We start from the raw sequence: 24,374 nt of genomic DNA, 5'->3' as shown, positions 1-24,374 counted from the left end.
ATGAAAGATAAGATATGATCAGATCAGGTAAGAAATATAATAACCATAACAATTGATTTTGATCTGCAATATTAAATTATAATAGTATAGTAACGAAGAATTGAAATATGAAGGATTTTACGTGAATATTTGTAGATATATATATAATATATGTCAAAGAATTAGATCATTTTTACATTTAACCATAACAAATGTAAAAAATGAAAAAATAAACCATGTTCTTAGTGAACCTACAATTAAAATTGTCAGATAGAATATATTGCTGAAAATATAGGCTTGATAAATATTAATACTAAACTTATTATTTATTATATTCACTCTAGTTTTGCCAAAGAAATAGTTTCATATAAAAAATAATAGAACATTAACAATGAATTGAAGTCTGAACGAATTTGCACGACTATTGGTAAAATATATATATAATATATGTCAAAGTATTAGATCATTTTTACATTTTAATCATAACGAAAAATAAACAATGTGCCGATTGAACCTACAATTAAAATTGCTGGATCGAATATAACGCCAAAAATCGATACACTTTTGTGTATATACATATAGATTAAAACTAAACTTATTTATAATTATTTTCACTCTCTAGTTTCGCATAAAAAATACTTTTGTAATATAAAAAAATAGTACAGTAACGAAAAGCTGAAGTCGATATTTGTATTTTTTTAAGAAAGTATACAATTTACATACAAATGTATTTTGTGATATTGCAAGAGAAAATGAACTTAATAGTCGACTTTTATTAGTGGATGCCTAATAAGTACATGTCGAGTTTATATAAACAATTTTCAAAAAATTTGGAAGGCTTGGAACGCTAGTTTATTATGTATATGTATTTCTTTTTTAATTATGTTTGAATAACTAAAAAATAAAAACACGTATAGCAATGTATAGGCATTTAATTGTATTACAAAGATTCACTAAGTTTATTTGTATGTAAAATGTTAATCTAATTTCAATGCAAGTACAATTTTTTAACAACAAAACCATTGCTTCAGTAAAATCGCCTATAAACGTATTTAAAAAATACATAAAAATTGCAATAAAAACATAACTAACTAAACTAAAAGAAATATATATTATAATCAAAAAATTACACATTACTTGAAAATTAATTAAATGTGTAGATTATGAATCACATTTAAATGGAAACACATGTCTAGATTTATCTTGTTTTATTGCATATTCAACCAAGGAACGGTTCAATCATCCGTTATCCCATTTTTTTTATCCCATTTATGGTTTCCGGGAAGGTAAACCATAGATAACTGTATTACGGCTATTTTTTATACTAATTTGTTACCATAGTTAAGGACAACAAGGTTTTCTTAGAATATAGTCCCAACCAATGCCATTCAATAAATCTTTAGGAGCTATCTAATCAAATATAATCTTAAAACTCATAAGAGAAACCCACACATATATGTATTATATTATACAATACATATATAAAATGATTCGATGTATCGTATACGAACAGTTGAAAATATTAGGCAAACAAATAGACAGAAAAATATAAATGATTCTTACCTTGTCTGTTGTGTTTATGTCGCATTCCACCACCCCCACCACTCGTCCCGCTCCATAATCCAGAAAAGATCCAAAACGTCAAAAAGCACAGAACTACACTGAACTTCGTCATTTTGGATTATTTTTATCAAAATAATTCACATCGATTTATTATATTATTTTAATATACACTTAACCCATCGCACTTATCACTTGAGAAAAATTATATTTTTATTTTTAAAAAATGTTCGTTATAAATCCATGTCGTTCGTTTGTCGATCGTTGTTTATTCTAAATAAAAATGAATATATTATTTGAAATGATTTTGTTTTGTTATTGAGTAATTAATTGAATTAATGAAAAAAAATATGTTTTCGCGGAACGTCACTGACGTGCGTTTATTTGCGTCGCGCACGTGAGTTCGGGAACGCAACGGTCGCGCGCGCGTCGACGCATGCGCACTGCGCGCCACCGGCCACTGCACTGAGGCAAACACCTTCCGCGTCCTGTCTTCGCCTATTTCGCTACGCATCAGGGGTAGCAAACCGTTTACACGCGTATGCGTTAACCCTTGAGTTGGCGCGCGGTGATTTATTTATTTATTTTAATTCTTTTATTTTTATTTTAAATCAATTTTCCGGTTAGAGTATAATAAAATAATTAATTAAGTGTTATTGTATCTAATCTTATATATTTTTTATATATATTAATTATATTGAATTATCTAGTTGTGATATAGAATTTTTAATTGTGGTTTATATTAGTCAAAATACATAAATTGCCAGAACGACAAAAAAAAGACCGCGTCACTACAAGTACACAGACAAAATCGTGAACCGACACAAGTCTTCATGACAAAATAAAACAAAACTGTATTTTAGTTATCGTGTATTAAATACAGATATAAACTGTGAAACTTTTTTAAAAAAAATATATGCTTTGGAAAAAGATTTTTTTATAAAATATATTCCAAATCTAAAAAAATAGTAAATTATCCTGTGCTTTTTGTCATACGCGATTAGTCGCCAAAGTTTTATTCTGCGCACTATCGTTACAGTGCCAGTATGAGGCGTTATAAAAAATAATGATAATTATCACCTTGCGCAAAAAGTATTTATTTATTGATAATATCTCCTTTAATGCAGTCCCCTTACCATAAGTACACTTATGCCAGCGTTTCTTCCATCAGCAAAACATACAAAACAAAACATAAACGCTATTTCATATTTTCGCAAATATTTTAATATAAATCTGCAAGAACTACAAAAAAATAGAATTAAAGATATAAATTTTGTCTTAAAGTAACAAAGAATTGCGTTATCTAGATATTGAAGTCTCGCCGAAAATATCAGGTAGCGTAACCTACAAAAATACTATTGCATGTTTTACGCAAACATTTAAGCGATATTATGCTAAAATTTTCATTTCGGTACAATTCCTGGATTTAAAACAGGAAATTATTTTGACAATCGAACGTTTCGCCGAATATAGTATATATCAAAACTAAAAAAAGACATCGTTGTACACTTGTGTTATATGTGAATATTCAGACGTAGTACGACGGAAAAAGCTCAAAAAATAAATAAGAGCGGTATTTAAGTAAAGAGTAAATCACTAATAATTAGTTAATGGAGCGGGAATTTTTTTAACTCAATCACTCTTAATTTATTACTTTCCACTTAAGTACAAGCCTAGACTGTTAGAACCAACGATTGCTAACCACTAACGTTCAAGTCGCCGAACATTCACATCATAAAGTTATAAGCAGATGAAGACATTTTCCTAAAACAAATCAACAATGTCACAAAAAGAAACAGCACGATTAAAAATGAATGTCTTCCTAGTATATAAAAATCTTCTTAAGTATATAGGACAAAAATAAATTAAGCTGAGATTCTCACGCTACAAATGAAAATGAAAACTCATTATTAATATGCCATAAAATATACTTTTACAAAATTCAGGAAATAAAACTTACAAAAAAACTTTATTCAAAATAAAACTTACTTTATACAGCAAAGAAAAAGCGTTTTTAATCCATATATTTAAAAAATATATTATCAAGTATCTAACCAAGTTATTATAATAACTTAAAACCTTAATTTACTACCATAGTTTATAAATAAGAAATAGCTATAGATATTTAGTACACTGTGCAATTTATTAATATATAATATATTGAATTTTAGGTTGCATACACTTTTTTATCACTAAACTCCGATGATTCATTAAAAGAACATATCCCAAATTAAAAACATTTATTTTGAGTATATTGCATATAGTGTAGTAAAATTTAGGACTCCTGCGCAGCTCTGGCGCTCCCGTCTTCTCTGGAGACTCACAGGTGTTACAAGACAGTAATCGCTTGGATGCAGATCATTACACTTATCGGGCAGTTTGTATTTAAATATATGCTTAGATAACATAATGTGACTCAAGTATATGTCGGATAATCAAGAATTTTTAGTTCATCTTACTTTTCAACAAACTATGAGCTACATCTATCAATTCACTAAAGAAGACCTGCAACGAAACGCTACTCACATGGACAGCTGACATTCCGCACTCACCGACATCCAAATTCTATTACCTTCGAGCTTAGGGCGAATTGATACGAAGACAACAGACGGTCTTAGCTTTTATATCGCTGAAAAGTCAGACCCGGTATACGCAGAACAACGTCTCTCATTTGCTGTTGAAAGCATCGATACAATAGGCTGCAATTTTAATGTTTATTTTATTAAACCTCAAGAAAGTTATTTTATACGTCGGTTAAATTAAAAAAAATGTGCTTCTGGCAATAAAAATATATATATACATATATTGTAATTTTTTAGGTGCATTATGTTATTTATTTATTAGGTACAATACCTTTAAGTCTTTCACTATGGAAGTCCTGAGAAAAAATCTGTATTTCCATTTCGATCGTCAGATTTAGTCCAGCCATGTCACCACTTAAAGTCGCCAGGAGTTAACTCGAGCTTCTATGTAATTTGAAGATTTAATTACGTAGAGGCACGTATGAAAAATCAATCACATATTTATTTGAACGTGAAAATATTTTATCGTAGAATAAAAATTAAATGCTAAAAAAAAATTCAATAAGAATGCAGTATAGGGAAATATTTTAGTAGTATCAATATTTATTTTATTATAAATGTTATTCATATGGATATTGAATTGTGTATTGATATATTATTTTAGTTTCTTAAGTATCTATTATATATGTTAATGAAGAATTAGTGCGATGTTTGTGTGCAGTTAAAAAATATAATATTACCATCTGTTGACGAGTAGCGTAACTATTACAAACTTTAACCGTAACTTTTTAAGTTTGCACACAGATGTTGTAGTTACTGCATCTCATGTATTCTAAGAAAAAAAATATATATTGGAAAAGGGTAAAATAATACAAAGTTAAATTTCATGTCCAAGTGGCGTTTCAAGTCCACTAAAAAACTTTTTTTTATTAATAATTGTTAATTTTGCATTTCATTTAACATCAAAAACCATTCATCACATAATTATTAAAGCGACACACACATGATGGGATTAGAAGAAGTTTAAATTGTAGGATCATCGTGGAGATCGTTTTATTAACATTTTTTCTCTCTCTCTAAAACAAGTAAAAATTTCCTAACATTTTTGTCCACTAATGTTTCCTTTATTTAATTATTTTTTTCATATATATAATATATATATTTATAATTCCCTATGATATTAAATTAATAAATTATTATGTATATTTTATTTATTAGCAATTCATATACTAATTGTCTAGTTGGAGAACTCGTCTAAATTTAGATTATATACTCATATATATATATATATATAAATATTCCTCAATTACACATTTTTCATTTAAAAAAAGCCGTTACGATTATATCTATACAAAACACTCGGCGTTAAAAATATTTATTATTAATAAATAATTGCTCATTTTCGCGCCACTGCAAATCCACACAGTTTGAGTGTCACTGCTCACTCCAACAATTACAAACGATCGGATAAAAATATATATAAAAATGTTTAATGTGTTCGAGAATAGTTCACATCTTTACATTAAAAAAGCAATATTTTACAATACACAATAGAAAAAATACAAACAATCAAATTGTAGCCCATTTCACAGTGGTTCTCCATCGTCATTATATTTTTATTTTATATTTTAAATAGTCATCCGTACGTCGTTCAAAACGAGCGGACACTGTACAGTTTATGTAAATACTGTGTAAAAGCTATATATATTTTTCGTTTTAACCCTATCAAATTATATTATTTATATATAATAATAATAATACTAACCAACATAATACGCTATTAACGATACAGTTAAATAATTTAATCTAAAAAAATGGTTTAACATATTAATATAATATTATACAGCAATTCTAAACAATCAATCATTTAAATTAAAATCTGTATAATATCATATTTAATTTAATAATAATACATGTATACTAAAAATAACAAAAACGGATATTTTGAACACTTTATGGATCATGGAGATTATGTCGTGTATAAATAAAACATATTCTACATGATATCAGGTCAATTACAAATTTAAGAGTAATCGTATTAGGTAAGGTAGTTGTAGTATTAAAAAGTACACAATTATACAATAGATAAACTAGAAAGGTATTGTCTCAGTATATATTTTTTTGTTAATTTAATTATTAATTTATTATTATCGACACGAGTAGCCTATGTGAATGATTTTAATTTATTAGGTTCAATGCATATGATCGTGTACGAAAATCTCGATATGGTACAGTCGCTGTATTTAATCATTTATTATTTCTGATTCGCATCTGGAGAAAAGTTCTTACGCTGAAAATACCCGGTTTATAAGTAGTATTAAATTTGACAGTCGTTGCAGAAAAACTGCTTTAATTTATTTACTTTATTATCGTCGTGACCAAATTATTGCGTGTTATTATTTTTTTCGATTTCATTAAATAATTTTTATTTATTGAAAAATGGTCCTTCTTTATATTTTAATAAATACACATATGTATATTAATTACGAATGGATAATATGTACACATATTAATCGATATGTGATTTATTACGAACATTTATATTTAAGTAGAAATATTATTGCCGAAGCGCAAGCAAATTATATTTTTTAATAAAATTGACAGACAATTAGATATGATATATTTAGATATGTTATTGGAAATTATTAAGAAATGGTATTGTCACCAGTTTTAACTAACATAAATATCTAGTTAAATTTAACTATTAAATTAAAATAACGGGATGAGACGCCACGTCTACCTCCATATTAAAAAAAAACACAGTTAAACATACGATTAAAATAAATTGACATCGATTAATACAAAACAACAATTAACTTCCGTACAATAAAATTTATTTGTACGTGTATACATAACATATAAAATATTTGGATATGTGGGGATATGTTTGATTAAAAAAAATACACTTATCAGAGGTTTTTTATCCTTATTAATTTTAATATTTTAACAAAAGGTTTTAAGATTCTTCGACTTCAACTTTTGTACTGTTGAGATCCATTTGGGTAATAATTAGTATTTCGATGCAAGAATCGGATTATTAATATGTATGCTTAAAACTCATTTACTAAAAAAAAATATTCAATATTAAAAAAAACCTCTGTTAAAGTGTGTATACATTTAATAACTTTGCGTGTATCGTTTACATAATTTTTTGTTGCATACCAGTTTAGTTAAGTTTAAAATACACGTATGTTTATATGTAGTTCTTGAACGTGTGTAGCATGTTATGTTGTGTGAAATAATAATATAGTTCGCCGATCGGACTATTACGGCATCGTAAACGGTCCAGATTGGAGATCCGATCGTGCGATCGTGTCGCCGCTGATGTGTCATGATGGGATGATATTAGTGATGATGGTGATATGGTGATGTTGTTATGTCGATGACGAGACGCTGTGATGTTGCTAGGGGCGGAGGGCGGGCGCTCACCCCAGTTGTATTCTGACTTCACCCTGCGAGGCCTGGCCGGGCCACCACTGCAACATATAACATTCACAAATGATAAATTTAATAAAATATAAACAGCATCCTTGTAACATCACTTTCTCTCTGATCTTTTAGGGACTTTTGTGATGCTTCAGTTTCAGATTTAGCCCTCGGTCCCTTTGGCTAGGTTGCGTTGAAATGCAATGCTTTACTCGTCATTGGTAGTCCAAAGGACGCTACCTCGGATAGGTAGTCTTAGAATGTACTTCCTCTCAAGAGTTTGGGAATTCAAACTCAAGAGAGGTCCCTCACTCTCCCACACTGTTTACGGCGAACTCCAGCGTGTGGTCGACTGGCGTCGATCTCAGACAAAGTGTAGGGGGGGGGGGGAAGAGTGCTAAATGCAAGTCTACTTATGGTATTTATTTATATTATACCATGTATAATATAGTTCGTTGTCCGCCCCTTTTTTATTACAATTACAGAAAGGTAGCGAGTAACAAATTCCCATTAGCCGCTAAGGCAGGTCAGAAACGGTCGATTTGAGGATAAACCTGAAAGCACGGGTTATTTTTGCCTAAGGTGGCGGATATTTAAATCTTTTTGATTATGACGCGTACATTAACACATTAAGAGATTTTCCAGGATTTTGTTGCATTATAACAAAAAAAAAACACTTTTTCTTAAACGGTTAAAACGCTTTATGACATGTCGAATTTTTTTATGATACCTTAAATTGTTAATAGAGAAGTATGTTGAATGGTAAGCCCTATAAAATTATTCACTTCTGTAAAAACAGGGTCCTTATTTTAGATCGCCTGCAAGGCAAAATATTCCCTTAAGTCTGAGAAAATTATAAAATTATACATTAATTGCTAAGATTTTTTATTTGCTAAAATACGATGTAGATAATTCTATTATTTTTTAGAATAACCCAGATTTAGTTCTGGAACAATTCTTGAGCTATGAGTTTAAGGGAACTTTTCATTCCAGTTTTAGTGAGGACATCCACACTTTACAACTCGATTATTGAATGACGGTAGTCATCTAGCTTCTTTGTTCTGTTTGATGCCAGTTATGAGGAGCTAGTCCAGTTTTGGTTGTTCTAAACCATAGGTTTCAAAGTGAACGTTGAACGAATTTCATTAGGCAATGCTGGCAACGGGGGAATTTGATGGGCGATGGAGGAGCTATTGAGGGCGACGGAGAAGTTTTTTGATATTTGCAGTTTGCTACTTAAAAAAATAACAAATGCTCATAATAAATATTAAATGCTATTTATTTAATATTAAATGCTACTTATAAATAATAAATGCTACTTATAAATACTAAATAACACTTTTTTTATATTTCAACTATATTGCAAATTAAGGTTGATTTCTGGACATCTAAACTCTGAACTAGACAATTAGCCTATGACAGTAGTCATCCAGCTTCTTAATACGCTGGCATCGATTGCCGATAATCTGTGTAATGTCAGCTATAAAGTACTGCTCCGATACATATCGTATAATATAAGGAATTTTAAACTTGAAAGGACTTATATCAGGATCACACTCATGATCATGTAATACACAACAACATATCTACTACTCTCAACAAAGGAAGTACATAGATAGTAGGTAAGAAGATTACCTGTCGCTAGACGAACCACTCGTCCTTGTGGGGCGCGGCCGGTGCGGTGGCGGGCCTCAGCCCGCGGCCGGGGGCCGTCGGGGGCGCGCCCGCCGCGCCCCGCCCCGCCCCGCAGGGCGCCGCCAGTTTCCCGGCAGCTCCGTCTGTTGCGCAGAGCATTGCTGCTTGCTCGCCGCCCCATTCGACCCGTACATCTGTTGGACTAAAAACGAAAGCTCGATTCATTATACATGCATATGAAGGTGTCTGCAGCAGAACTACAAATCATCTCTTTATCTAACATATGGATGTGTTTGCCAAATAAATAGTCACAATAAACATGTAATGTGAGAAAAAATATTTATAAAGCCTATTTATGTGCCCATCATTATGAAACTAGTTTTCATGGTGGGAGGTATGTTGACGCCAGATTCGCATGTCATGTCTGTTCACGAAAACCACTTTGCTACAAGGCGAACAGACTACGAAAAACTAACATTTTGGTGGACGTTCACCATCAAATGGACCAGTCGGTGAATTTTTAGTTTAGCATGTAAAATATATATGTTCTATAACCCAATTCTATAGAGTTCGGTTAATACATATTGACGTTGACAATTAACGCCTAAAATACATATATGTTATTTTTAAAATAATATTTTTTAATAATCCTTTTAGATGACATATTTAAGAAATAATATTATAGTGTTATAAATATATAAAAAAACTTACGTTGCAGTTGAGAGTTTCGTCGAGGGCGCGCGCGTCTGCATAAGCATAATGCCAGAGCGGCTGCGCATGCGCAAACCACCAGCAGAGCGCTCACACCCCCCACCATAAGCCACGGAAGCTCTAAGCCTAGAAATGTGTTGTTGTCTTGACCTGTGAACATAAATTTAAATTAGTTAAAATGTTAAATATATAGCAACTACATAAAAAAACATTTTCAATTTAAATATTTTTATTCCACGCATAATCGCCCACAGGTATCAGCGAAATACTACTCTTTGCTTGGAAAAGACGCGCGCAATTAAAAGAGTGACAATTTGGACTGTTTTTTTAAGACAAATACATTTCGAGAGGCTGTTTAAAAAGCGACGTAATCTACAATTTGATAAAGACGTTTTAAATCAGCATTCAAGATGTGAAAGACGCCACGTAGTCACAGCAGCAGCAGAGAAAAAGAACACAAGACACATCAGCGGATCGTCCACAAAGCATCACGAGAATTCATTACGTCAGATCCCAGCTGCTGCACCGAAATCACAGCCGACAATAATACAACTCGACACGCTACTGCCATATCAAATCTACAGCCTGAAAGCAGCATCTAATTTTCTTTCTAAATGTGGTAATTTATATTTTTATGAAATAACTTGTTACTAGAATACATAAAAGCATTGACATCTCGACGTGATACAAAACCCGAAAAGTGTTTATTAATATTAATACCAATAAAACAATTCATTAAATAAACATATGTCTAGCTAGATCAATAGTTTTGCAGAAATCTAAAAGTACAATAACAACATAAAATCAACAGTATTTTAATTTATTTTCAAGGGAATTTAAAACAGTGTATTAGTATATATTGCTATGAATTTAGAAATAAATAAAACGGTGTTAATGGCTTAAACAATATGTCCTAATTTATTACTTGTAATACATAGTGTACTATATAAATAAAAATAGCAGCAACTAGTGTTTATTATGTATGTTTTGTAAGAGTGGCGGCTCATACGTGTCACACAGATTAAAAATATACTAATTCCAAAGGCTCTTATGACGAGATAAGGGATGAATCATCCGTAAAAATTTTGATTTGTCATCTAAAAACAGAATTTTATTTGAAAAAATACTCAATTATCCAGCGCTAAAATAATTAACTTAGATAATTGTTTATAATAATAGCTCAATAGTAGTACGGCTATTGATTTAGAAGTGCCATGTGCGAGATAAATAAAAAATAAATTGAAAATTGTCTACCACTTATTGAACATCGTTTGTAAACGATACCTATGTATAAACACAGGTCGGGGATTTATACGGGGCAAATTGAAACGCTACAAACAGCCGGTCGGAAAATTGCGAAACTCGCGTCCGGAAAAGTTTCGACAAACGAAAGTACAAAAGTTGGACCGTCCACCGGACGAGCGCTTTTCCGGGGGCAAAATAAGATTTTTCCATTTAGTGAGATTTTTTCGGCGTTAAACTTTCGAGTCTTGTAGTACCTACTACCTGAATGTTTGCTCAGTGGGAAAATTAAAGCGCGCTTAAATGCAAACGTTCTGGAGCTTATCGACTTATTATACCGAGAATATAGAAAATCCAGATTTTTATAATAATTCATTGTTTCGTTTTTATGTTTTGAAGGTGTTTTTGTATTCTATAGTTATTTTGCATATGCAGACTAAATACATTTGAAAACATAGTATTAATGATCAGTACATTAACACTATTTGAACTGATATCAATATTATTTTCAAGTGGTTTTTTCGTTATTTACAATGTAATCAAAGTACTGCATAATTATATAATATACAAAAATAAAATGTTATTTTCGTTTGTATTGAATTAAACTATCACCTTTCCAAATCTTAACATTAAATATACGGTAGATCATGGCTTTATACTAGATAAATAATTTAATAAATATTTAAAGGCAAATAAGGTTGAAAGACTGTTTCTATATATCAAGTAATAGATCTTGAAGTTCTGATTTTGAAAGTAGTCCATTTTAATCCTAACGACCATCTCTTTCATACGATTTTTATCTTAAGCGCACATACTAAATAAAAGGAGGGCTAGAGGACAATTTTCGGATAAGGATCGCCTTTAGCAAAGAGGTGATACGTTTAATCATTGTTTGAGTGTTTCGCTCCGCGCCGAGGGCATTTAAAAGATAAACAACTAAGAGTTTAAAAGAAAATGTAAAGGAAGGAAAATGAGAGAGAGAGAGGCGGTGTTTGTTTTTTATGTAATTCCATAATGGTCTGTTTTTCTTTCCCCCCTAAACTCCGGGGGCTTAGCGAAATTTTCCCCGTTCAATGTGTTCATCAAGGCCCGAGTTTTGTCTCGGAGTACGATCTGTATGGCGTCTTTGAGAATTACTTAGATGGTGCTGTATATTTGGAATAATAATACAGTAGTAGGATGGGAATATAAGACGTATTTATTTTTAATCGAAAGCTTAAAATAAATAAATATTTGTTATTAGCAATATTATTTTGTGGCAAGAAATACGTGCACTTATTTTATTATTGTTCTATGGAACACATTGGAATATCTGCTGCACTAAAGTTTTTCAAAATGACGTTATATGTATTTATATGTTTGATATTTAAGTATCCTAGACTAATCACGTGCGGATATATTTCGATTAACAAAATCAAGAGAAAAATCTAACACACTTGGCACGCCCCTGGCGCCAAAAATGTTAAATAAACACCCAAGGCAAAGTCTGAGTTTATACTAGTCACATTAATGATCAATATAAACATTAATGATCAATATAAACAACAGTAGTATTGTCATGGAAATTTTGCTGCGTCAATAGGTACTAATAATACTACATAAATTTAACTTACTTTGGCAAAGAGTGCTCGATGTTTCGTCCGAACCGTCAGCACAGTGATTTACCCCATCACAGATGAGATCAGCACTGATGCAGAATTCTCGAAGATTGCATCGAAAATCTTTGCATCCATGTTCTGTATCAATGAATAAAAAAACAACAGTTTTAAATAATGAATTTTGCTTTAAGCGTCGCATTTGCAAGTTATAACTCAAAAGGATTCATTATATGGCGTATCTTTTATATAGCAGATTGTAAAATTTCGTTTTACGAGGATTATAGATCGTAAATTTAATTTGCGAAAGCGTTGTAAATACTGCGTATATAACGTGTCTGAAATTTCGACTATAAAACACGAAATGTATATGTAGTTTTAACCTTTATGGTATATCTATATAATTTAATAATATACTATATTAAATAAAATAAAACTGTGACTGAAATTTATGTTTTGATAACTTAATGTATTAAAATAAAAACCAAATTTATGATAGATTATAAACGTAACATTTAATGTGTTTTATAATAATGTATATTCATATATAAATATTACATAATAAAATGCTATAAAGATATTTTGAATATTATTTTTACGCAGTTATAATATAATTTCTAGTATTCACTTGATGTTTCGCCAAGAATGTCTTTCAGCATCTTAAGGAGAATATTTTTAGAGCACTCTTTCATATTTGCACAAAAATAATGTAATCTACACGTTTTGAAAAAATAGTTTCTCATATCATTTATATAAAATAATGTAAATAGTCATATGTTAATATAAAAATATGTTCCGCAAAATTCAAAATTACGAAAAAACTACGAAGAGTAAAGCCACATATTCTACACAAAAGCAGTTTGAATTTCACAACTGGTATATTGTTGATATTGTAGTTTTACTCATTAATTTTTATATCGCAAAAAAAAGCATTAGCTGTTGTCTTATTTGTTTTAATTTTATCTGTTTTAAATATTATACATATTTTGTATAAAAACCACTGGGTTTTGTTCAATATAATAAAACAATGTTTTAGTTAAATTTAACTTTTAATTTGTTTGTCGTATGTTTAATGGCACTACTTGAGATAACATTTATTTTTATCATAATTTTTGTATGTAAAAGATGAAAATCTTTGCTTCGCGATCATTGTCGGTTAAAAGCGGGAGACAAGGACAATTTTTTTTCGTATTGCAATGTTGAGATTTTTGAGAAGTATTTAATTCTTAAAGCATATATATTTGAATACTATATTTTTAATCAAAAAAATAAATATTTTATAATAGTCTTATAATAAATAAATAAATCGGTTAAGTTCTGTGCAATATATATTAACGGTTGGTCTTTTACAATCGTCGGGTATCACAGCTAGCTTATAATATGTAGCAATAATAGTGTGTATCATCTCGAGAATTTTTTGAGAAAAATGTCAAATCATTTTTGAGAAAAATGTCAAATTCACAAATATTTTTAAAGGTTTACAATCATTGCCAATTTTACAACGCTGCATAAGTAAAGGCGAGTTCATGCATAAAATGCATATTTCTTAGAAGGTTTTAATAGGGGTCTGGGAATGACAAAATAATTATTTACAAATTTTTAGCACTCTAATTCGCCTTATTTTTGCTTAGTAATAAAAAAATATGCTCAGATAAGAAACCTGATTATTTGATTTTCTCGGAAGATCCAAAGTATTTACATGACCAACATTTTTTTTGTAATTTTCTATTACTCTAACCGGCCGTCGGATTTATCTTTGCTTTGGTGATCTAAGAAACCGCTCCGATAAGTATAAATTACGCATGGAAATCAGCAGAATGCAAAACTATTTAGGGCTATTTGAATTTTTCGATAATCCAATATGGTTTTTTAAATTTTTTTTGTAACGTAGCAGCAGCTGTTATTGACAATTGTCAGCCAAAAGGGCCTTAAAATTTATGTTAAAATAATTAAAAAATATCAATTCTGAACTAAGCTCGAAATTTCAACGGGAAATTGAAAAAAAATTATATCTTCGAAGAAACCAGACATTGATGTCGTCAATTAAATATTTGAAAACTCCAGAATCTTTCATTAGTCAAAAAAATAATGACTTCTTAAAAAATAATGACTTCTACAAAAGCAGAAATATGTAAAATGAAAAATTAAATTATTTGCAGATTATTTAATGGTTTGACGAATTCTAAGGATCCTTGCGACTCCATTATTTATCATAAGAATCATTGGTGCAATAATTAGAGAAAGAAATTTCTTTCAGCCTTACAGAGAGTAGTGTAAGAAAACCAACGTCTTACGGATTAATGGATAAATTATTCTTAATATTTTAATCGACAGGTGAGAGAACAAATAATTTGCAGTGCCTATTTGTCGATTAAACTTACATTAACACAAAACGAGAGGAATTTTTCCACGTCCGATATTTTTTTAACAAAAAAAGAACAAGGATGTTTGAGACTTCTTTAGATATCATGTTTTTTTAATGTGTTATTTTAAGAATAATATGTAATAATGTATCTGTAATACTTTATTACATGCATTTTTTCATTCATCAATCAAGAAATTTGAAAAGTAAAGTCAAAATTTTTTGAGAAATCAGAATACCTGCATAACATTTATTACATTTAAAATAATGTTAAGATCTAAGATTTTTTGCAGAGATTATTTCACATGCCATGAAAGTCTACGATTTTTAATATTTCAAATCGCTGGCAAACTATTATTGTTCTTTTGCTCCGAGTAATCTGAGAAATATCACCGAGACACAACTTTATACCAAATTGCACATTTTTACACTTAAATTTAATTAAATTTAGCTAACGCGCAAACACTGCAAGTATTTTTACGTACATTTGAGAATTTTAACTGCATATTGCAATAGTGCATTACATTAGTGAATTCTTTTACTTTATATATAGTAATTTTTGTATTTTATATACGTTTCAAAATATATATTCTTTCAAACAGTGTTTTATTAAACGCTCGAATGATATTTACAAACCATTCTAGCACAAACAACCCACTGTTTCCACATAAGCAACTCTTTAATCAACGTCAGCTTTAACATGCAACTTGCACTTGCAACCATTCATAACAACCGTTCGATTACATAACAAATGTACAGACAGACGTATTATTCGAAATTAGTTCGCGTTATATGAAAACTTGGTAGGCTATCTATTCGCCATATGGCAGTTGAAACTTTGTCATGTTTGTTTCCTATCCAGGAAGAGCCATGTTTGTTCCCGATTCTATTTCGGTAATGGCGCAATTGGGTCACTATCCAACAATAATGAAAAATGGCAAAACTTCCAGGTTAAAAATACAAGTTTCTGAAAGCATATCCATTGCGTGACTCCAATTATTACAAAGGAAACTTTTACACAAATGGTTATTTGTATATTTGTGGCGGTTTGCAAATACATCCTTAAATCCCGTTGAACCATAAAATGTCCTTTATTGCTTTTGAAATAAAATTTATTTTTGTACGCTTTAAATGCTAAAGGGTTAAATTAGGTTAGGTATTGATTTTTTTTTATATGTATATTGTACTCACTCGGATCTTTGACGGCAGTGATGACCAGCTTGAACCCGTTGGATTCGGTTCCCCAATTGTCTGTGACGTACTTGAGTGTCACAAAGTTGGTCCTTGTAAAAATTGCGCCTACTGTTTGCTTCGTGTTTCTACACGAAAGGTCGGCCTGTGAAAAGATAAAACATATATGTAAATATTGTTATTGATCGTTGACTCAGTGCTGTATTATCGTATCTGAAAATGACGCTGACAATCAATTCTCTGATTTAGACTGAAGTCATATAAAATTAGACCAAATGTAAATAAGTATATGAGCCGTTGATTTTAAAAGTGGTGCAAGTCCAAAATTTTCATATGCAATAATTATTTAAATAAATAATACTATATCTTCATAAAAATGTTGATTTCCTATTTTCAAAAGTTTAATTGTAATAAGAAAGCATAGAATAATTTATTTCTTTACTTTACTATTTTATTTCAACACTTCATACTTTTTTCGAATAGATGCATTGAACCTTAATATTATTTGATAGAAAAAAGAGTACAACAAAAAGGAAAAATATAATATTTATATTCGTAGAGTACGCTCGGGATAAGGATTCCGGTTTGTTATTGTGTGGATGAACTGTGTGGCTCAAAACAATTTCGCTCAGAATATTTAATTTTTTTATTTTAAGCTAAGTTGGAAATTTCAACGGACAATTAAAAATATATTATATAATCGAAGAAACCAGACATTGATGTCATTAATTAAATATTTGCAAAATTCAAAATCTTTCACTAGTCAAAAAAATAATGAAGTCTTTAGCTATTCTTCAAAAGCAAAAAGATATAAAATGGGGAAAGAAATTATTCGCAGATTGTTTAATGGCTCGACGACTCTATTAACTCATTAGAATCCATTGAATAAATTAAAAAATTATCATTGGCGCAACGATCAGAATAATAACTTTTTTAAGCCTTACAGTGAATAGTGTAAAAAACCAACAACGTACGGATTAATGGAAAAATAATTAAAATATTTTAATCCACGGGTAAGAGAACAAATAACTTACAGTCTATATTTAAAGCCTTGATATCAATTAACCCAGATATGCCCAAGAAATTTCGTTCTCTTAAAATTTCATTTATAAATAAAAAACAGTGGCACGAGTTTAGTGACCTACCCATGGGATAGTGGGCATATCTGGGTTAAACTGATATCAACACAAAATTATTTAAAATAAATCACTAGAGAAGATCGAACTTCTGTGCCACACTGCACTTTAATGACGAATACCAGCGTTGACGAATCAGCGACTGTCCTTAAACGAAGTACACGCTACATCGCTTCTCCCACTCATATACATGTACACGCACACAATAACAAACCAGCATCCTTATTCCGAGCGTACTCTAAAACACAACAACATAAATATAATACAACATAACAAAATACCTACAGGAATATTACTATTATTTTTTTAATTAAGGTGGTACAAATTTTTGAAGTACCCATGATGTATGTGTGGTATATAAGGAAATAAATCCATTATATCTTTATATTTCTCTTAAGTAATATGCATAGTTTTTCCATTTTAAGATGGCAATATTATTTTGCCCTACCCTGTTTTGGCGATAAACCAAAAAAAAAATAGTTTAAATTGTGAATCACTTTCGATCGATGTTTTATAATTAAATTTATACGGCACATTTCTTAAAACTCATATCCAAAAGATTTTCAGCATGTTGATAACTTCGCCATCAATATTTTTGGTACTTTTCAAAATTGCCTCCTTCAAAAGTTTTGTTGAATACAAGACTTAAAAAAATAAAATATTTGTTATTTATCGAATATTTGTGAATCAGGAATGTTCTATTTCTATATATTTATTTATTAAAATCTGTCTATTCACGTTATCCTAGTGACCTTGTAAACGGATTTATTCTCACTTTATATCTTAACGATACAAAAATCACTCAATAACCGTTGGCTTTGCCTGAAAGGCGTCCGACTTATCGGAAAAATATTTTCTCATTAAAATAAACGCAAAAAAACATTTCGCTAAACGGGGCTCTGGGAATATTACAATTTTATCTCTCTTTGAAGCCCGAGTCCTAAACAAATATTGTTAAGGTGGGATCGATAAAAAGTGGCGCAGGTGAACATACTTAATGCCCAGGCTTTATCTCTCCTTGCATATCACTCACACACATACACACAAACCTGTATTATTTGTCTGTGTATATATTCATTTAATATGTTTGGTATAATCTTCTTGTATAATATACACCAGTAATCCTATTAACATAATTTATAAACGCGAATATAGACTCGCAATCAATTAATACCATTTTAATGAACGTCATCATGTCGATAATAATTAAACGCGACAATTCTTATTATATTTATCTTATCTTTAAAAGGCATTTCAATGTAATATTTCAAGCTGCCTAGAAGTTTGCTTATATATTTTTAATATTTAAAACGTTCCATTTTTTGTATTTTTTAATTATAAATACCACTATTTAGGTATTCACATAACACATAACCCAATTTGAGTAAGAAAAATGTAGGTTTGATTCGAATGGGCGTCATGCCATACTGTGTCGAAAGCTTTTTCTATATCTAACATTAAATGTACTCCGTTAAACTATTATATGCTCGATGTATATAATTTAGAATCTAGGTGTTTTTAATTTGCCTCAACATACAGACCTATCACAAAGCCTCTAAAAAATTTACCTTATCCGATGACCTGTTGAGAATTTATCGGTCGAACACATGTATTCCAGATATGTGATTCCATCAGGATAGCATGCTATTATATTTATTGTGAGAAAAAAATCTAAAAAGCACTTTCTCAACTGGATTTTTTTTGTGAATTTTTAATCTCAAGTTTAAATAAATATTCCAATAACAATGTCAGATCAAAATACTGACAAAAAATGAAATTTATGAGCCGCAACTCAATCTTAATAAAATATTTTATTCCGGAATTAATTATTTAAAACACGTATGCCTTTGAAGGGTTAAAATCAACTACAGAATTTATCATATTAAAAAAATCATTATAACGACTAATTCTAACAAACGAAACGGGAAATTAATACATCTCAAAAGTGTAGCTAATAATGAAAAATAAATATTGCACTTATCATTTAATTGCAAATCTGTAATCACCCATACGTACCACCGTAAAAAAAATACTCTTTGTTAGGAAAAGACGCGTGCTAACTGGACAATTAATTTTACCTAAGCATAATACTATTGATACTCTATACTTTGGTGTGTGTGAGATGCGATACAATTAAATCACACCCTCATCTGCTATCGATCTAGCATTATAAAATATGCAACACTTGATTACATAGAAGTAGACGCAGTCAGAAATGTGGTGAGAGACGCGAAGATAGGCAAGGAATCACAGTATCAGAAACTTATGGAGCAATCTGAAAGATTGTCAAAGATCATTCCAATATGTCTACGCCTCTAAAAATCCATGGATGTAAGTATAAATCCAGGAAGAAATCGCCAGTACATTTCAATTTACTTTAACGGAAGTTCACCTTGCATTAAATTCACTTCATTAATATTTGACTCACCTTTGATGAAGATATAAGGAATAATTTGATCCAATATTAGCAGCCATAATTATTTATCGGTAAGTGAAATTTAATTTTTCTTAGCTCTTATGTACCTATATCGAATTTTTTTTTTATCGTAAATTGAAATAAAATATTTTTTACAAAGTTTCTGAATTTAAGTAATATGACTCTTACCTTATGAGTACCAACTGCATGCGCCCCATCGTAAACGTAAAGATGATCGTTGCAGTCGAGCTGCAGCATGTCGAACCTCAGCATGAACCTTTGAAGTATGGAATGTGTTTGGAAGGTGATGACGCAGTCGAGATTCCTCTCGTTCTGCGACCATAGCACAGCACCATCGATTTTGCGGTACAGCTGCTGCAAGAAGTGATTCTTGCACAGCGATTGCATGTAATCTGAAACAGGAACAAAATCAACAATTTACAAACAAAAAATAAATACTTTTTCTCTTCGATCTGGGCGTAATCCTCGCTCGTGGCCCAACGACCATTTATCAATGTCAAAATGTTTAAATTATCTCTACTCTGCTCCGAGCGGAGGAAAAAAGAAAAAAAAGTGACGCAAGAAAAACAGGGAAAAAGGGCAATAAATAATTAACGCCCCTTAGTCGATAATGAGAATTCTCACTTGTGTATTTTGAATAAGGGTCAAAAGAAAACCATTCGCTTGCTTTCATTTTCTAATTTGTTTATTTGTTTTATAAAAAAACATGTGAAGGTATAATAAATTTAATTTAATTTATGTTTGTTCTTTTTTAATACTATATTTACATATTTTAGTTACAAAAAACCAGCGGTTCCTAAATCTTGTTGCTTCATTCCCCTTTTCACCATTGTTCAGAATATAATTCCTCCTAATAAATTAGTACGTATGTACATAATATTATATATTTATCTAGACTATTTTTATAGTAATCTTAACAAACAGAATAGCAATTAAAAATGTTTATTTAAGATTAAAGTCTTAAGTTTGAATATATTTTAATAATTAAAACATAATTCAATAAACAAAAAATTCAGGGCCTGTACGAGGGTGAGTAAAACGAGGCACTTGCCTCAAGTGAAGGATAGAATAGGTGGAAATTTAAAAAAAAAAAATTTAGCTAATATAACTTATTTTTACATCAAACAAATTTTATATAAACATACATATAACATATAATATAAATATAAACAGCAAAGAAATACTAAATATTATAATTTATTTCTTAAGTCACAAAGGTATCCTTTTATTCCTTTTAGGAAAACCACTACATTTTATTTTTGCCGAATTGTTTTAGGAATATTATTACACGAATTCACACATCCATACATAATTTTCCTTGCAGTTCTCGTTTTATTTTGGTTAAGTCAGTCAATCAATTTCATTTTCGTAACAAAAATTACAATAAGGCCTTCAAAATTTTTTAGCATGAGGGCCAAAATGTTTTGGTTATGTATTGGTTATTTTTTGTAAAAATCTTTTGCAATCTCTAATTAAAATTTAATAACAACGGCTCTGTATCCAACGGAATCCCTACTTTTTTATTTGAAAATTATTTTAATAAACATATAATTCAAAACCATCCCTTCCATACGAAACTTATAAAAAGAAAAGCTTGCAAAATTTTCTTTACTTTCTTTCTACTCCCTCACTGATCAGTAGTTTTCGTAAAAAGAGTATGGGTAAAAGTGTATTTTCTGTGTTTAATTGTGATTTCCAAAGTTTCTATATACACATAGGTGAATAAAAAAAATATTAAATAAAACAATTTTTTTTTCAAGCGAAATAAATAATTTACTTTTTTTTGCCTTTAACTAATAATTTTATTTTTTTGTGTTTCGTACCGACTTCCGAAGTTTCTATAAAAGGTTTTGGGAAAAATGTATCCTTCAGTATTAGCGTTATTATAAAATTAAATACCGGTAGTATCGATTCTTTTTTTAAATCTTTATGGCTTAGAACTACGAAAACGACGATGCTCATGTTGCTTTAAAATAGATAAAACTATGCTCATTGTAGAGAGTTAATTTTTTTTTATATTTTATGGGAATTAGGATATAAAAGTAGAGTAAATTTTTTTGTAATCTCAGGGGCCGAAATATTGTTATAATTTTAAGTCGGATGTGCGCGACGTGTCAACATAAAATGAATACATTTCTCATATCTCATGCAAGTTCCCAATAATTATAAATGTTTTTTTTTATGTTAGGGATGGCTGGTTAAGTGAAAAAAGCAGATATTGCATACACAAAATTCCTTGTACTATTTGTACGTTTTTATTACCGTTCAGTATATTTTTACCCAAATGGTCCACGGAATATGCACCAAACATAGGTGTTAAATATTACCAATAATTATATTTAAATAAAAAAGGTATTTTAAAAATTTAAGCGAAATGTATGTTTTTTTAAAAAAAAAATTTTTCATGGGAAAACATTTAAAATAATTAATAATTACTGGAGAAAATAATTAATAATTACTGGAGAAAATAATTAAACAGGTGGTTATTTATTGAAATGTGTTGACGGGTGTTTTTACAACAAATTTGATTACTTTTTAATTTTTTTTAATGTTTTAACAACTAAATATAATTGCTTTATATTACTTTGCATCATTTAAAGTATACAAAAAAAGTTTCAAAATTTTAAAACACATATAACGTAATTTATTTAAAAATGTTAAGTCCGATTGTCTGCAACTAAAATATCTTAGTAGAATGATAATTTCAAAATCAAAATTGATAGCCAGGAACCAATTTTTTCTATTCCCTTAAAGCTTCCTTTTTTTTCAACAAGAGTTTTATGAATACCTGGGTTATTATTAGTATGATTTTCCTGACTCATCATTACTCATGATATTTTGTATGCACTGGGCACATGTTTATTAAATATGTTTTTTCGAAAGCTTTTTTATAATTTTGCCAGCTTTTAAATCAAATTCAAGTGCTTTAATTGAATTATTTCTATGGTTAAATCTGTTGGTGTTACATTTTTTATTTTGCTCTCTACAGTTTTTATTTTATTTAGTTTGAAATAAAATCAATTTATTAATACAATCTGCACAGTTAAAATTACAAACCTCAGAATATTATTATATACGTATATAATTTATTATTTAGGAGTTATAATGCAATTCTCATTAAACTAAATGTCAAGATCTTGATAAAAATATTACAAGCAGATAATATTATCAAAATAAACTAGTTATCTTAAACCATTTATTACACAAAGATACCTCCAATGCATTATGTACCCAGTGTACCATTAAACGCTCAATATCGCTTTTGAAACCATATATTTTTTTCGGTTACACATATGGTGTCAAACGGTAAAAATTTATAACCCATCATTACGATACTGCCCTTTGTACGTACCCTTTTACGGTGCCTCGTTTCCCCTACTCGCGATATTCGTATGAAATATATTCTTTTTTCGAAAAAAGTACGCACGAGTTATTTTTTTTAACAATAAACAAATTTAACTGTGTACCGTGTTCCGTCGTTATTTTTCAGCTAAATTTTTAATGCTCAAAAGACTTAGCTTTTTCGGAAAGGGAAGGAAACATCAATGGAATCTTAGTCCTCGGGGACGAGAGATACAAGATTACTTAAAATGCGAGTGAAAAGATTGCACTTCAGAAGAGAGGGGTCCGTTTATAATGCGGAGCTTTTCACCTTTGACATTTCGCATCGATATGTTTTATTATGCAGAACGTTGTGAATATTTTAAGGAGTGGTAGAGAAAAATCATAATTAATTAGGGGCAAAACGAGCGAGCTTTGCGTTTGTTTCCTTTGCAAATGAACTGTGAAAAATTAATATTTTAAACACTGACTCAGTTCTTTGATAACATATTTAAATATTTTAATAATTTATTTTCCTGCGAACGAAACATAAATTATTTTAATTACGAAGATGAAATTTGTTAATTATATACAGTTTTAATTAATTAAATAAATACGAAGAAAAGTACTACAAAGCTAAAACTTTTACATGTAATTATGTTTTTATGTATTGCAATGAGTAACAAATATATTTTTGAGCTAATAAGGCAAACAGCTTTTTTTCTTTATTATTTAATTAAAAATGTAAACTTATTTATTTTGCTGGTCTCCAACAATAAGAGTACTAAATACCATAATTATGTAATTTTACAGACTACCTATCTGTTAGCAAATTAACTACTTGTAAGCACCAGAAAAACTATTTTTTGTGTGTATATACAATGCGTCTATCCAGCGTATAAACCGTTGTTGTCATCAAACACTAAAATTCCACCTTTCAGTTTTACTGATTCAAGGGGTAAACATATTTGTTGTTCAAATAATCTAATTATGCAATTGGCCCGCCAACATCTGCATATGTGATACTGTAATAAACACAATAAATTAAAAAAAATGTTTTATCATTCTTTAATTCGGATCAAAATATTTTGTTATACCGAGTCTTCGTTACAATGAAAATATGTTGTATGAAAGATTCGTTATACTGAAAATTTTGTTATTTCGGTATTCCTTACAAAGAGATTTTACTGTATTATCATCTTGATTACAAAAAATATGTATCAGGTTCCAAAATTCAAATATCACTATACAAATTTA

The 24,374-nt window shown here is 29.7% G+C and overlaps 2 protein-coding genes across 4 annotated transcripts in view; both read right to left on the bottom strand.

Moving 5' to 3' along the window:
* wb (wing blister) overlaps positions 1-2,006 on the bottom strand; it is a 216,169-nt gene extending 214,163 nt beyond the window's left edge. For 2 of the 3 annotated variants that reach the window (XM_088196248.1, XM_088196250.1), the window contains exons 1-2: positions 1,914-2,006; positions 1,543-1,812 (exon numbers count right to left, since the gene is read on the bottom strand). In XM_088196248.1, the coding sequence (XP_088052374.1) occupies positions 1,543-1,654 (112 nt within the window). In that variant the 5' untranslated portion in view covers positions 1,655-1,812; positions 1,914-2,006. Of the gene's footprint in view, positions 1-1,542 lie in introns of all 3 variants that reach the window. The other variant, XM_088196249.1, reaches the window with a different exon arrangement.
* Positions 2,007-4,950: 2,944 nt separating this feature from the next.
* Positions 4,951-24,374, bottom strand: part of loaf (low-density lipoprotein receptor domain containing lost and found) — a 167,307-nt gene continuing 147,883 nt past the window's right edge. The window contains exons 2-7 of the mRNA XM_088195533.1: positions 19,965-20,188; positions 16,224-16,368; positions 12,689-12,811; positions 9,834-9,983; positions 9,123-9,324; positions 4,951-7,537 (exon numbers count right to left, since the gene is read on the bottom strand). Coding sequence (XP_088051659.1) covers positions 9,179-9,324; positions 9,834-9,983; positions 12,689-12,811; positions 16,224-16,368; positions 19,965-20,188 — 788 coding nt within the window. The 3' untranslated portion in view covers positions 4,951-7,537; positions 9,123-9,178. The remainder of the gene's footprint in view (positions 7,538-9,122; positions 9,325-9,833; positions 9,984-12,688; positions 12,812-16,223; positions 16,369-19,964; positions 20,189-24,374) is intronic.

This window comes from Plectrocnemia conspersa, unplaced genomic scaffold (genome assembly GCF_051122295.1).
Source record: "Plectrocnemia conspersa isolate PC_06_02 unplaced genomic scaffold, ASM5112229v1 ptg000010l, whole genome shotgun sequence".
NCBI lineage: Eukaryota > Metazoa > Arthropoda > Insecta > Trichoptera > Polycentropodidae > Plectrocnemia > Plectrocnemia conspersa.
This window is presented reverse-complemented; position numbering and strand designations above follow the sequence as displayed.